At 33.3% G+C, this 15843-nt stretch overlaps 1 protein-coding gene across 1 annotated transcript; it reads right to left on the bottom strand.

The window, feature by feature from the left end:
* Nucleotides 1–2491: 2491 nt before the first annotated feature.
* LOC132066099 (uncharacterized) lies at nt 2492–3076 on the bottom strand. The gene has a single exon (XM_059459484.1). It carries the CDS (start codon nt 3074–3076, stop codon nt 2492–2494), a length of 585 nt encoding a protein of 194 aa, XP_059315467.1.
* Nucleotides 3077–15843: the final 12767 nt, after the last annotated feature.

Here is a 15843-nt window from a genome sequence, read left to right as displayed (position 1 = left end):
ATGCAAAGGTACACAAGGAGGATTAGGAGAAAAATCAAAAAATGAAGCATTACATATATAGTCTGACAAAAACCTTGGTCTGTGATGTTCCCTTTGTGATTGCCTCTGAACTGGCCTTGGTGTTGAAGGATCATTTTAACATAGAATCGGGGAAATAGGTTGACCTGAAGAAGGAGAGATATCAGAAAAAGTATGGTATGGTGTGGAAGTAGGAGAATGACTAGATAAGGGTCTAATAACCGTAGAAGGTGAAACAAGAATAGTAGGTGAAGGTTGAATTAGTGAAGTAGGTGTAGCGGTATCAGGAGGAGGAGAACTGGAATTCTCTGAGTTGAAATGTGAGTAAAGTGTGGAAGATGAATCAAAAACAGGAGGAGATTTAGTTGGAAACAGCTTAGTCAAAGGTGTAGGATAGGAAAATGGGAAAACATCTTCAATAAACTTTACATCCCTAGAAATGAGGATCTGTTGATTTAACAAATTCAAAATTTTGTAACCTTTTTTTACCAAAAGGATAGCCAAGAAAAATCCCAGGCACTGCCCTTGGATCTAATTTATCCGTCTGTCTTGCTAGTGTAGAACTAAAACATAAGCAACCAAGAGTTTTTAAAGAATTATAATCAGGTTCCTTGTCAAAAAGAACTTGATAAGGTGATTTATTATGTAGAACCTTGAATGGAAACCGGTTTATCAAGTAGGTTACAGTTAAAAGTGAATCACCCAATATTGAGAATGAAATAAAAGAGCTCTACATGTTTCTAAAAGATGCCTATGCTTACGCTCTACAACTCCATTTTGTTGTGGACTTGCCACACAAGTGGTTTGATGAATTATTCCCTGAGATAAGAAAAATTCCTTTGGCAAAACCCCTGTTCCCAACTCAAAAGCATTATCAGACCTCACAATTTTGACTTTGGTAGAGAATTGTCTTTCCACAAAAACCAGAAATGACTTCAAAATAGGGAATGCACTTGACTTAGTGCTAAGAAGATAAGTCCAAGTGCTTCTTGAAAAATCATCTACTATGGTGAGAAAGTATATTTCTCCCTTGTAGGTAGGTGTTTTACATGGCCCCCAAGTATCTATATGGATTAATTCGAAACAATGTTTAGTGGTGATGGAACTTATAGGGAAGGTATCTTGGTTTGTCTTGCTAGAGGGCAAATGGTGCAGGGAAAATCCTTCTTGTTTGTGATTTTAATAGGCAGTCCTTTAATGTATTTCATAGCATAAAAAGGCAAATTTCCTAAACGACCATGCCACAAATTTTCCAAAGCAGAAACATTGCAAACAGAAGCATTTTCATTAATTTTGGAATCTTTAAAACAAACAGGACTCTTAACACTGGAGCTTGAAGCTCTTGGACAAACTGAAATAGGAAAAGGAGACTTAACACTGGAGCTTGAGGCTCTTGGACGAACTGAAATAGGAAAAGGAACAGAAACTAGACTATTTGACTGACATAATTGACTAGAAAAAAGATAAAGGGGCAATAGACTTGGCAGGACTATCTTCCAGTGAAAATGAAGTTCCCTGCAATAGATATAGACCAGTGGAGGCATCACCAAAAACTTGACCCTTCTTCTAGGAAGGGACCTGTAGAGCACACCCAAATTTGGTAAATGTCAGACTACAATTAAATTGCTCACATATTTTCTTAACTGAAAGAAGATTATGCTTGAAGGTAGGGACAAAAAGAGCATTATGAAGAACAATATTGGATGCTAAATGCATTTTTCCTATACAAGTAACAGGAACTTTGTGTGAATATGGTAAATGAACCATTATAGGAGATCTAAGAACTATTATGTCATGTAACAGGGATTCATCAAAGGTCATATGTTATGTTGCTCCTGAGTCAATGATCCAAGATTTACTAGGAGACTTTGAAGAAAAAATATGACAAGCAGAGTGCATACCAGCCATGTTTGCAGCTGCATTCAGCTCAGAATTTGAAGCATTAGAGTTGCCTCCCTGAGCATTTTTAAACAAGTAAGTTATCTGCTTACATTGTTCTTTAGAGTACTCCTGATTTGCCAACAGATTTGATATATTATTTGCCTCCTTCCCTGTGTTGACAAGATCATTAGCCTCTGCCATGTTTGCTTGCTGGTTTCCATAATTTCCCTACTGATTTCCATAGTTTCCTTTGCTGATAATTATTTCTTCCCTGTTTATTAACTTTGTAGTGTTGTGGATAGCCTACTAATTTGTAGCACTGGTCCTTTTCATACCCTATCTTTTTGCAATATCTGAAATACAATTCTCCTTTCTTTGGTTGGTATTGGTTTGTTCCTTTGTTTTCCATGGGTCTCATTGGTGGATTCCATCTCTGTCCAGCCATAAAAGCTGACGAATCAGTAGAAATGTTATGAGTAGAATGTACCTCTCTTTGTGTCTCTTGATGTAGGATAATAGAATAAGCTTGAGAAGCAGTTGGTAATAGTTTCGTCATCAGGACATTTGCTCTCACTGCACCATATGCTTCATTCTATCCCATTAAAAATTGAATCAACTTTTGATCTTCAACCATTTTGTGATTATGTTCCTTAGCTTCACAAGTACAAGCACATGAACAAGTTGTAAAAGTGTTTAGCTCTCTTAATTGATCCCAGATCCTTTTTATTTTAGTGAAATAAGACGCCACATCATTGGATCCCTGATTAATCAGGTTGAGCTCTCTTTGAAGTTGGTATAGTTTTGTACCATTAGATTGGCCATATCTTTCTTCAAGCTCTTTCCATAAATCTGCAGCAGTCTGTAAGTAAACAACACTCTCAGCAATTTCTTTATTTAAGGAGTTTAAAAGCCATGAAAGAACCATATCATTACAACGTGTCCACTGTATTATGAGATTTGATTCCTTTTCTGGTATTTTGCAGGTACCATTTATAAATCCTAACTTATTTTTGGCTGACAAGGAGATGAGAATTCCTCTTTTACAATTTCCATAACTTGATCCATCGAAAATGGTATTGATAAGACTCATTCCCGGTGAATCAGATGGAGAAAGGAAGTAGGGATGTGAAATATCAATTTTGGTAGCATCATCTTTCGAAGGAACAATTTCACCCATTTTGCTAGTGTTTTAGAAATAGAAAAACTACAAGAAAAATATGTAAAATAGTCAGCTAATGCTTAGAGACAAAAAAAAAAAAAAAAAACTTCAAGAAAAATAAGTAAAGCAGTGAGCTAATGCTACTGATACCATGATAAAATAAAGAGAATATTGTGGAAATTTTCTTTGTATTACTTAATTGATATTTTGTACAGTGTATTGCCTTCTATATATACACGAAGAAACTTTGACAGAATGAAAATAAAGTAAATGAAAATGAAAACAATCTACATGGCATTATCTAATAGACTATTCTAAAAGGGGACAGCTGGTCACTAATTTTATATACAGGTGTCTTAGTGAATTTAGACACAAAAGGAAAATGCCAGCTAAGTCTCTTATTTTGTATTCAAACAAAATTGGTATTAAGTCACACCTTCTTCTTCATCTTCTCTTCCCTGTGCATAGTGGACCATAGGAGCTACTGCCGGAGAGATTTTTCCTGCAACATATGAGAGGAATGAAATATGCACCACCCTTTTCTCCCCTTTCCCCCTTAAATGATTTAGACTGCTATGCACCAGACCCTCATTTCTAGGTATTATAGTGGTTATAAAGAATGGATATATTGAGTATACAAGTGTATATATGCGGCATGTGTGTGACTAGGTGCGTTGTGACTGTTTTGAAGAGAATGACATACTATGTATGCCCGATTTATTTCTTCTTCTTCCCTTCTTTCTTATTTGATATTATTGGAGACAAATATACCAAGTATACAAGGTATATGTTTTGGATATACCCCTGGGCATATCAGAGTTCTATATCATGTGTACCCTCGTGTATCATGCCTTTGTTTGTAGATTAGGGTGGTTTGGGCCTTCTTCTTTTAAGTGTTGGGCAATTGGCGCGAATGCCCTTCAAATGCGCTGATGTCTTTAATTTTGCCCCGTAATGCGTGGTCTTTAATATTTGTCCTTTAAAAATTTAAAAGATAATAAGAAAAAGACTTTCTTATCCCTACCCATAACATATAAAAATCTAAAAGTACGTAATGAACCCCAAACATCCAATTAAACCTATCCATCATTTCAACAACAAACCTTTCAATCGTTCCATCGTTCCAACATTTTTCATAGGAGAAATCTCCATTGATTTCTTTGCTACAACATCGAAAAAGATAAAATATATAATATATAGCGTTTCAATTGAATGTAATTCAACTCAATTTCATGCTTTATTAAGTTTAGATTTGTTAATATTTGAAAATAACAACAAATCATCTTCTATGAACTAAACAACTGATATGCAGTTGAGATTCAACATTGCGAATCATAACTTTACTCAACAACATAGAATTGATCAAATTTATTGCTTTGTTCTGATTTTCATTTTCATAAGCAAAATAAAAAAAATACACAAGTATTAAGAATTAGACAAGTATGCCGGAGGAGGCAGAAGTTTACATAGGAAAAGAACAAAGTATCTTTGTTAGCGGCAAACTTTCATTTTTATGAGCAAAACAAAAATTTACGCAAGTGTTAAGAACTATATAAGTATGTCGGAGGAGGAGAAGTTCACTTTACAAAAAACAAAGTATCTTTGTTATAGGCAACTTTCATTTTCATAAGCAAAATAAAAAATTACACAAGTGTTAAGAATTAGACAAGTATGCGGAGGAAGCGAGAATTTCACTTTACAAAGAACAAAGTATGTTGTTAGAGGCAAGTATCATTAGAGGCAAACTTTCATTTTCATGAGCAAAACAAAAATTTACGCAAGTGTTAAGAACTAGAAAATTATGCAGGAGGCGAAGTTCACTTTACAAAAGAACAGAGTATCTTTGTTAGAGGCAACTTTCATTTTCATAAGCAAAATAAAAAAGTACACAAGTGTTAAGAATTAGACAAGTATGCCGGAGGAGGCAGAAGTTCTCTTTACAAAAGAACAAAGTATGCTGTTAGCGGCAAACTTTCATTTTCATAAGCAAAATAAAAAAAAATACACAAGTGTTAAGAATTAGATAAGTCTGGGAGGGAGGAGAAGTTCACTTTAAAAAATTACAAAGTAGGCCGTGAGAGGCAAACTTTCATTTTTCATAACCAAAACAAAAAAATAAACAAGTGTTAAGAATTAGACAAGTCTGTCGGAGGGCGAAGTTCACTTTAAAAAATTACAAAGTATGCCGTGAGAGCAAACTTTCATTTTCATAACCAAAACAAAATATTATTAACAAAACAACACTAATAACACATAAGATTGCATAAAAATCAAAATTATTAACAAGACAATACCAAAAAATCAAGACACATATAAATTAACTTAATTCATGAAGTTATGCCGAATAAGCATAACTTTATGCGGAACAAGCATAACTTTAGTTTCAAAAATCATAAACTCTAGGACCGGCATATGTTGCCTCAGACAAACACATTCTTCACAAAAATCAGATTATTAAACAAAAACAGCAGTAACAACATAAAAAGTTGTTCACAGGCAAAACTTCAAAGATTAAACAAAGAGAAAACCAAAACGCATATCAAAATCAGGCTAAACATATTACGATATTCATAATACGACATTCAAAAAATCAAAATATATACATGGGGAACGAAACTAAAGTTGAAAAAATCGTAGAGACACTATAACAAAACACTATAATTTTAAATAAAAAAGGATCAATTAAATATAAAAAATGACGAAGAACAAATTATCTTTGTTAGAAGCAAACTTTCATTTGCATAAGCAAAACATCAAGTATACAAGTGTTAATAACTAGAAAAGTATCGGATGAGAAGTTTACTTTACAAAAGAACAAAGTATCTTTGTTAGAGGCAACTTTCATTTTCATAAGCAAAATAAAAAAGTACACAAGTGTTAAGAATTAGACAAGTCTGCCGGAGGGGGCAGAAGGTTCACTTTACAAAAGAACAAATTATGCTGTTAGAGGTAAACTTTCATTTTCATAAGCAAAACATCAAGTATACAAGTGTTAAAAACTAGAAAAGTATGCGGATGAGGCGAGAAGTTTCTTTACAAAAGAACAAAGTATCTTTGTTAGAGGCAACTTTCATTTTCATAAGCAAAAAAAAAAGTACACAAGCGTTAAGAATTAGACAAGTCTGCCGGAGGGCGAGAAGTTCATTTACAAAAGAACAAAGTATCTTTGTTAGAGGCAAACTTTTATTTTCATGAGCAAAATAAAAATTTACGCAAGTGTTTAGAACTAGAAAAGTATGGAGGAGAGCAGAAGTTACTTTACAAAAGAACAAAGTATGTTGTTAGAGGCAACTTTCATTTTCATAAACAAAACAAAAACATTATTAACAAGACAACACCAAAAAAAAATCAAGCACACATAAATTAACTTAATTCATGAAGTTATCTTAGGAACAAGCATAACTTTATCTTGGAACAGCATAACTTGATTTACAAAATTACAAAGTATCTTGAGAGGCAAACTTTCATTTTTCATAACCAAAACAAAACATTATTAACAAAACAACACCAAAAACACATAAGATTGCATAAAAATCAAAATTATTAACAAGAAAACACCATAAAACCAAGCACACATAAATTAACTTAATTCATGAAGTTATCGGAACAAGCATAACTTTATGCGGAGAAACATAACTTCAGTTTCAAAAATCAATAACTCTGCCGGACCAGGCATATGTTGCCTCAAACAAACACATTCTTCACAAAAACCAGATTATTAAATAAAAACAGCAGCAACAACATAAAACGGGGTTCACGAGCAAAACTTCAATGATTCAACAAAGAGAAAACCAAAACGCATATCAAAATCAACTAAAACATATTACGACATTCATAATACGACATTCAAAAAACTAAAATATATACATGGGGAATGAAACTAAAGTTCAAAAAATCATACAACACTATAACAAGACATTATCATTTTAAATAAAAAAGGATCAATTAAATATAAAAAACGATGAAGACAAAGATATTAATTCAACAAATAACAATTTAACATAAAAATAAATATTGAAACGAGCAAAAGATCCAAATTCGTACCTACGTTTTAGAACATATGAGACAAACACAAAACAGAGGAGGAAAGAAGAAGCAAAAAAAAAAAAAAGGGGCAAATGACGAAATAAAAAGGATTTTAATGGGGTAAGGATAATTTCGTCAAAAAACTTTCATTAAACAGGCGGCAAGGGCAAAATTTAAAGAAGACATAAATGAGGGCAAAATATAAAGACCAGCCCAAAAGAAGGGCACTCCGCGCAAAAAAAAGTTAAGTGTTGCTGTCATTAGTAGCTAATATGGGCTTTGGTTTCATATGTATTACTTTCATTTGGGCCATGTGCTCCTTTTTTTTTTTTTTTTTTTTAAGTTATGTAGGCTTTCAACATGTTCTTCCTGAAAACTGTTTAGGCCTGTCTCGACAGTATACACTTAGATATATAACTGAAATATAATTGTTGTTTACATGGTTATGTATGAATGATTTATTCTCTTCTTGTGTAAATTTGTTAAGTATACATGCCTTCTAATCGGTATTTTTCTTTTCCCTCCCTTTTTTGCATGACTCCATTGCGATGTGGGCCATTTGGGCCGAATGCATTCTTCCTCTCTTTCATTGAGTCTGAATTGATTTGAAGGCCCAAACATGAGTGAAAATGGCTAACTGGTGGGCTCGGTAGGCCCACCGGCTTAACTCCCTCTTTTATTTACATATATGTGTTGTATAAATGTATTTGTAAAGGATACTTATAAATATTGAAACCCCTATGATTACGAACTTAGATCATTAGGCAAAACGATGCATATATCGTTTAGAATGAATAGGAACCTTCAAGTGATTTTCAAATCATTTTTTTGCGCGGAGTGCCCTTCTTTTGGCTGGTCTTTATATTTTGCCCCTCATTTATGCCTTCTTTAATTTTTGCCCTTTGCTTTTGTTTAATGAAAGTTTTTGACGAAATTACCCTTACCCCATTAAAACTCTTTCTATTTCGTCATTTGCCCTTTTCTTTTCTTTTTTTGCTTCTTTGTTCCTCCTTTGTTTTGTGTCTATCTTATCTCTGTTCCAAAATTTAGGTACGAATTTGGATCTTTTGCTCGTTTCAATATTTGTTTTTATGTTAAATTGTTGTTTGTTGAATTGATATCTTTGTCTTCGTCATTTTTTATATTTAAGTGATCCTTTTTTGATTTAAAATTATAGTGTTTTGTTAAAGTGTCTGTATGATTTTTGAACTTTAGTTTTCGTTGCCCGTATATATTTTGATTTTTTGAATGTCGTATTATGAATGTCGTAATATGTTTTAGTTGATTTTGATATGCGTTTTGGTTTTTCTCTTCGTTGAATCTTTGAAGTTTTGTGAACAGTTTTTATGTTGTTCTTTGATTGTTTTTGTTTAATAATGTTTGGTTTTTGTGAAGAATGTGTTTGTGCGGCGGCATATGCTGTTACGTGAAATTTTTGTTTTTGAAACTACATTTATGCCTATTAAGACATAATTTCGTGATTTAAGTTACTTTGTATGTGTTATGATTTTTTGGTTTTTATGATAGTTTATATGTTTTCTGATTATAAGCTTTAGTTTAAGATTTTTGGTGTTTTTTTTTGTTTAGTAACTTTTGTGTTTTCATGAAGGCTTGTGTTTGTGCGAGAGGCAACATATGCGGGTCGTGGGATTATTGGTTTTAGAGCGAAGTTATGTCGGTTACGGCATAAAGTTATTTGTTCCGGCTTACTTCATGAATTAAGTTAATTTATGTGTGTCTTTGTTTTTTGGTGTTTTCTTGTTAATAATTTTTTGTTTTTATGCAATCTTATGTGTTTTGGTTCTTTCTTCTATTATGCGGGTATTTGTGAGTATGACATGAAAAAGAGAGCAAGATGCAGTGAAGAAAGCAAAAAAATAGATTGTTTTAGTTGAGCAAGATACGCTTGAAGAAAGGAAAAAATAGTTTGTCTTAGTTATTTTTGCACTATGTAATTTTGTTTTTTTTTGGTGCGCCCTTGTGTTTTTTGTAAATGTTATAAGATTATACGATTTGTTTTGTGTTATAAATTTCAACTTTAACCACCTTTGTAATTTGATGGTGTTCATTTTTAATCTCAACTTCTCTGTTCATAAAAATTTGCTATTTTGTTGAAAATCCAAGTTATCAGGTTTCCATCACAACTTCATGGTTGTTATATAATAAGTTCTTGGGTCGGCATAGTTTCTCATTATGTAAATAGAAGTTCCGCCCATTCGTGAAATTTAAGTTAAGAAAACTTGCCATAACCAACAACAAAGACAAACCATTTGAAGTTATTTGACCGGCCAAAATGCATTTATTGGGGATTATTTGTGACGGAAAATTTGTTTTTGTTGAAAACCAAATTTATGGTGGTTATTTAATAGGAGTTTGCGGGGTCGGCATAGTTCCTCATTTTATGGCTTGAAGTTCCACCCATAAGCGCGAAATAAACCCAACAAAGATAAAACGTTTTTAACTTTTACGAGCGATCGAACGCATTTTATTGGGATTAGTTGAGCACGCCATAATGGTTGTTTTAGTATGAATGAATTTTTGCTATGAATGAATGAAATATTTTACTTAGTGTTAATTGTATTGTCTTGAATGTTTTATCAATTTTCCGGCATTTTAAAATGTTATATAAGCAACAAAGCCCATAAGTATGCGCTAACGGCATACTTATTTATTTTATAGCGAAAGACACTGCCGATTCCGGCATAAATGTGAAACATGAAAACAACGAGAGAATAATATTGTTATGTCCCAAGGCATACATCTATTAAACTTACCAGGATGTAGTATTTGAGATACCAATTTTATTTCCCACAAAAAGCGTATACACCTATACGGAGGCATAAATTATAAAGCTGGATAATTAAATTTGATGATTTTTTTTCTTTTTCCTCAATGTTTTATGGTAGAGAATTGTAGATTTCATGTAGGGACATTTATCTCTTTCTCTTATATAGTTTTTATTATCAACAACAAGAAGATAACAACTTAGTAAAAGAAAATAATAAAAGAAAGAATAGAAGTTCCGCCCGTTCCGGCATAAATTAAGTTTGCATAGTTTGTTTGTGTTATAAATTTCAAATTTAAGCCCCTTTTGTAATTTGATGGTGTTCATTTTTAATCTCAACTTATCTTGTTCATGCTGTTATTTTGTTGAAAATCCAAGTTAGTCACAACTTCATGGTGGTTGTGTAATCGAATTTTACTTGGGGTCGGCATAGTTTCTCATTTTATAAATAGAAGTTGCCACATTCCATAATTTCTTTCGGCAACAAAGACAAACCCTTTGAAGTTATTGACCGGACAAATGCATTTATTGGGGATTATTTGTGACGTAATCTTTGTTATTTTGTTGAAAACCAAAAGTTATGCCATTTGCATCACAACTTATGCTTTTTGAAGTTCGATGAGAAATTAAGTTGAGAGAACTTGCCGCGATCCCAATGACAAAGACAAAAGAAGATAACAACTTAATAAAAGAAAATAATAAAAGAAATAATGTGAGAAGAATAAATGAGTGATAAGATGCTTGAAGTCTCGGTCTTAGTAATACCAAAGTTTTGCCATTTCTTTTCGGCGAGTGTACATTATCGTCCAAGAATCATAGATAAATTCATATAAACCATGTATAAGAGTGTGATGTTAGGATGACAATTTCCTCTTCCTGTATCTTCTTGAATATGGATTGGGATTTGTGGTTACGGGTTGCCCTGGTGTGTCCAAAGAACTTGCATCTACCACATTGTATGTGTACTTTGTTGATTCTCTGCTTGGGCGATATCTTTTTGTTTGTTTTCTTCGGGTCTTATTTTAACATCGGGCGGCGTTATTTTAATATCCAAAATGTTTTGTGGAATAATCCATGAGTCTTGATTTCCAGCGATAGTATTTCACCTTTGTATGTCTCTTGTGCGGGCTTGTTTCTTGAACCGATCCGCACGGTATGTAGATTTTGGCAAACTTCTTTTGTCTATAAACTTGCCATGGCATGTGTGCACGGTAACTCGTCGGTTTGGAACTCAAGCACTCACAAGTCATATTCTTCGGGTCTACATTGTATTGATATCCTTCATCTTTCACAACAAATTTGACGGGAGTTATGTTTTCTACTGTGGAAATTAACAATATAAATGAGTGATATTTTTGTGGCAATTTTCGATTATATGAGAGTTATGCCCTTTAGGCATACTTCACATACATTGAAAATAATATTACGCCTCTTAAAATGAGAACTAAGTATAAAATAGGGTCATAGTTGTTCCTTTGTCGGCATAACTTTTGTGTTTGGTTAATTTTAAACTATCCATTGCTCATAAAACTAAGATTGAAGTGTGTGTTGGTAAATCTACTTACTTTCATTGTGAGCATAAAAACGATGTAATAGTTATGCCCTCATGGCATAATTCCATGCTAGTTAATATAAGTTTACGCCTTAGGCGGAACTAAGTATAAAAATAGGGTGATAGTTTTTCCTTTATCTGACATAACTTTTGTGTTTGGTTAAAATTAAACTATTCATTGCTCACCAAATCTAATATTGAAGTGTGTGTTGGTAAAATGTACTTACTTTCATTGTGAAGCCTCTACTTATCTTTTGACGAATCTTTTCGGCCCGACACGTCGAGTCATGGGACGGTCTGTTGCATCAATTTTCTCTTGGTAAAACCAATTTTGGAGCTTGTTGGATGTAATCAATACATGCCATTATTGGCAACTCCCTTGCTTTCCTCGATACGAATTCATTGTCTCGACATTGTTTGTTGTGAGCATGTTGTAACGCCTGTTGGTGTGGAATGAACGTGCCCATCTTTCCGGTGGTTCTTCTTCTATGTATTGCTGACTTTTTGGGTCGATTTGTTGTATACGTGACATATAGGTACGAAACTCTGCTGTTTGTAGGTAGTTCTTTGCATTGTAGAAGCAGTGATAGGATCGCTTCGGATGGGAAATATTTGCAAGTTCTTCTCCATGTGGTAGATGCATATTCCATCTTTGGTATCTGGATACTGGTTCTTTGATTGCAGTTGCAATTGATGCGAGTGGCGATCGGAAAGAATTGATAGGTCTTTTGCGCGTGCCAAACACCTTTTTCACGTGTACGAAGAACCACTGTAGGATTCATTATTCTCGAGTCGGCAATACCAAATGCGAGAGGGAAATATGATGTTGTTTCCATCTTTTACTCTGACTATCATGAGCACACCGCGGTATTTTGATTTCAAGAAGGTTGCATCCACCGTCATTCTTGATGCCCGGTGTTTCCAACCCTCAATTGATGCTCCATACGCGAAAAAAGCATATTTAAACTTATTGTCGGTCCATTTGATGTTAGCAAGCTGTTCCAGATTTCTTAATTTCATCGTGAAGATATTGCGGTAGAAGTGTGTAGTTATTTTCTGGGCTTCCTCTTATGACATTATAAGCGTGTTGGAGGGAACGCCATGCTTTGTGGTAACCAATGTGCAAGCCATATCTGCTTCTCATTTCTTCAATGACAAATTTATGCCTGAAACGGCATACTCTACCATTTGTGAAGTTACGTGACATTATGGCGTACCTGTGCGTTATTCAATGAAATTAACTTGATTATTTTCATGGCGAAAAACCTCCTCTGTCTTTATCAATTTAAATCAAATCCATGAAGTTATTCAATTTAAAATGGACTAATTTATACTTTATATAAACCAACACAACTTTGAAGAGAAAAAAAAAACACTTTATCAGAAAACGAGATATAATCACATACAAAATGAACCAAAATCAACATATTGTACATGTTAATGGTGGCCACGGGCAAGCACATGAACATGCCCATCCTCATAACCAAATCCATCCTAATATTGCAAATTTGCAAATTACTCATGAAATTGCGATATCAAAAGAGATATAGATTTTAAAGGGCTCTTTACGGTGCTCTAAGTAGAGAAAATGATGATCTACGAAGAGAATTACGATTTGTAAGGCGAGAGGTTATTCCGGACTTCTTGCCAAGTTGACGATGGGGCAATTTGGAATGGGTACACGTGAAATTAGAACTGATGATGGTAGTTTGGTACTTATGAAGTTAGGATTTTATGTTTTGTGGATATATATATATATATATATATATATATTGCCTTTTACGGCATACTTGTTCAGAAGTTTGTTCAGAACTTTGCCAAAATGCCTACTACTTTGTAAATTGTACTTTTGCGAGTCTCGGCAATACTTGTTATTAAGGTGGTTCGAACAATGCCGTTAACGTGCATACTCTTCTGTAAATTGAACTTTTTCTCCTCGGCATAAGCACTTTTTGTTTCTTGATGATAATGCGATAATTGTTTTTGGTTAAAAAAATTAAAAAAAATGAAAACCTCCTCTACCTTCATCCAAATAAAATCAAATGCCTATGATTATTCAATTAGAGGATTACTGTTGGACTAATTTATACTTCTACATAAACGAGAACTTTTGGATACTTGTTATGAAATTGGTTCAAAACATTGCCGTTAACGGCATACTCTACTCTTTTTGTAAATTGAACTTTTGCCTCCTCCGGCATAATGAATTTTTGTTTTCTTGATGATAATGCGATAAACTCGGACTAATTTATACTTCTACATAAACAGAACTTTTGCCTTCTCGGCATACTTGTTATGAAATTGGTTCAAAACATTGCCGTTAACGGCATACTCTACTCTTTTGCAAATTGAACTTTTGCCTCCTCCGGCATACTTGTTCTAAATTTGCACACAGTTTACCTTAATTCAAGTTTAAATCGATAAGCATTGCCTGATTTAAATTGAATTTACTATAATTACAATTTCAAGTAAATAAGCATTGTATACTAATTTAATTAAGGTATAAAGTAATTAAAATTAGAGCAAAGCATTAAATCCAATCGATTCTATTTCTTTGAATAATTTTATAGTGCGTAATGTTCAATACGAGTTGTATGTCATCCGTTTCTTAATAATCGTCGTAGAAGATGATCTTTTTCAAATATTAACAATCTAAACTCCATAAAATCGTTAAATTGAGTTGAATTAAGATTTGTACCTTTTGATCGACGATGTTGTAGCAAAATCAATGGAGAAATCTGGCTTGAAACAACGATTTGAATAATTGAGAAATCTGGTTTGGGAACGAAGTTGGGCTAGGTTAACGATAGAAGGATTTGAGAATAACGATTTTTGTTGTGTTTTATATGTAACGGTTAGGGGTAGTAATGTCTTTTTACTATGTTAGTTTTGCTCGGAAGGGCAATAATTAAAGACCACCATTTTGAGGGGCAAAATCTAAAGACCAGCCCAAAAGAGGGGCATTCGCGCCAATAAGACCTAACAAAGATGAATAATCACACTTTCAAGACTTGGGAAAAAATAAGTTTGTGAACTATGATTCAAAACTGGAAACTTTAGACAGTTGCGTATTTAAAAAATAAGTCAACATTTCAACAAAGACGATTTTTCAGTAGAAAAACAAAAGCATGTTAAGTCGTTTTGAGATAAATTTGCAGTATTTTTGGACTTAAAGTTGCTGAAAACTGATTTATGAAAAAATCACAAAGTGTTGTATAAATAAAATGTTTTTTTTTAAACCGAAAAATAACTTAATGATTTTTTAAATCTTTTTTGGGCCAAGCCCAACCTTGAGTTAAATAAATAGAGGAAATACACTTAAACTTTAGGGCCCGTTTGGCCATAAGAATTATTCACTTTTTTCCAGAATTTTTTTCCACTTTTTTCCGGAATCAGCGTTTGGCCATGAAAATTCCAAATACAACTTGAAGTTGTATTCGGAATTTGAAAAATAAGAAAAACTTATTTTTCAAGTTTTTCACTTTTTTCACAACCAAAACAACTACATTTCAACAAAAAATACAATTTAAAAAACTATGGCCAAACACAACTACAACTCCAACTCCAAAATTCCAAAAAAAGTGAAAAAGTTTTTGGTTTCTATGGCCAAACGCCTACTTAGTTTGAGGAAAGGTTTGAAAGTAGGATATGGTTGACCTTAAAAAATGACTAAAGTGGACAAATACATTTCCTTTTAAAAAAAAAAAAATTATACTTGTATAAACCCGTGGCATACTTACAAAGGAGATATACTCAAAACTTTTTTCAATAAAATCTATAAGGACTGAAAGGCATTACATTGGACCAAGTTAGTTGAACTCTATTTAAGAGAAATCTTAAGTGTGTTTGGTCCGGAAATGAAATGACTTTTAAAACCTTATACACAATTCCAAAGAAAATTCAACTCGTTTCATCCTCAAATAATGAATTTTGCCAAAATATTCTATGATATGCCATGACAAGTTATACAAGAAAGAAAATCATTTTAGCAAATAATTACAATAAATCACACACTGAAGCTCAAAGGTCAACCGCATTCTACGGATCCTTAATACTAGGATGCTTAAAACCTTCCCTAGGGGATTACTAGAACCCTTACCTCGAACTCTGGTTTAAAAAGGATTTACCTCTTGTTTGACTAAACCCTTTTACTTGGTTTTCCTAATTTCCCATATAAATTAGGTGGCGACTCTAAAAAATACAAAATTCCAATAGAGTCCACAACCTAGAAGTAGCTTTTATGCCTCGCGTAAAAGTGAACCGTAACACCGTGGTCAACTCCAAGTCATCTCAAAAGCTAGTTTCTCAACCAACCATCTAAATCACACCCGAACCTCTCGGGAACCGAACCAGCTCCTCAATTAAGTCATAAATCACATTCCGGATCTAATGGAATCAACGAAACTTTGAAAAATACTCGTT

This window comes from Lycium ferocissimum, chromosome 8 (genome assembly GCF_029784015.1).
Source record: "Lycium ferocissimum isolate CSIRO_LF1 chromosome 8, AGI_CSIRO_Lferr_CH_V1, whole genome shotgun sequence".
Classification (NCBI taxonomy): domain Eukaryota; kingdom Viridiplantae; phylum Streptophyta; class Magnoliopsida; order Solanales; family Solanaceae; genus Lycium; species Lycium ferocissimum.
This window is presented reverse-complemented; position numbering and strand designations above follow the sequence as displayed.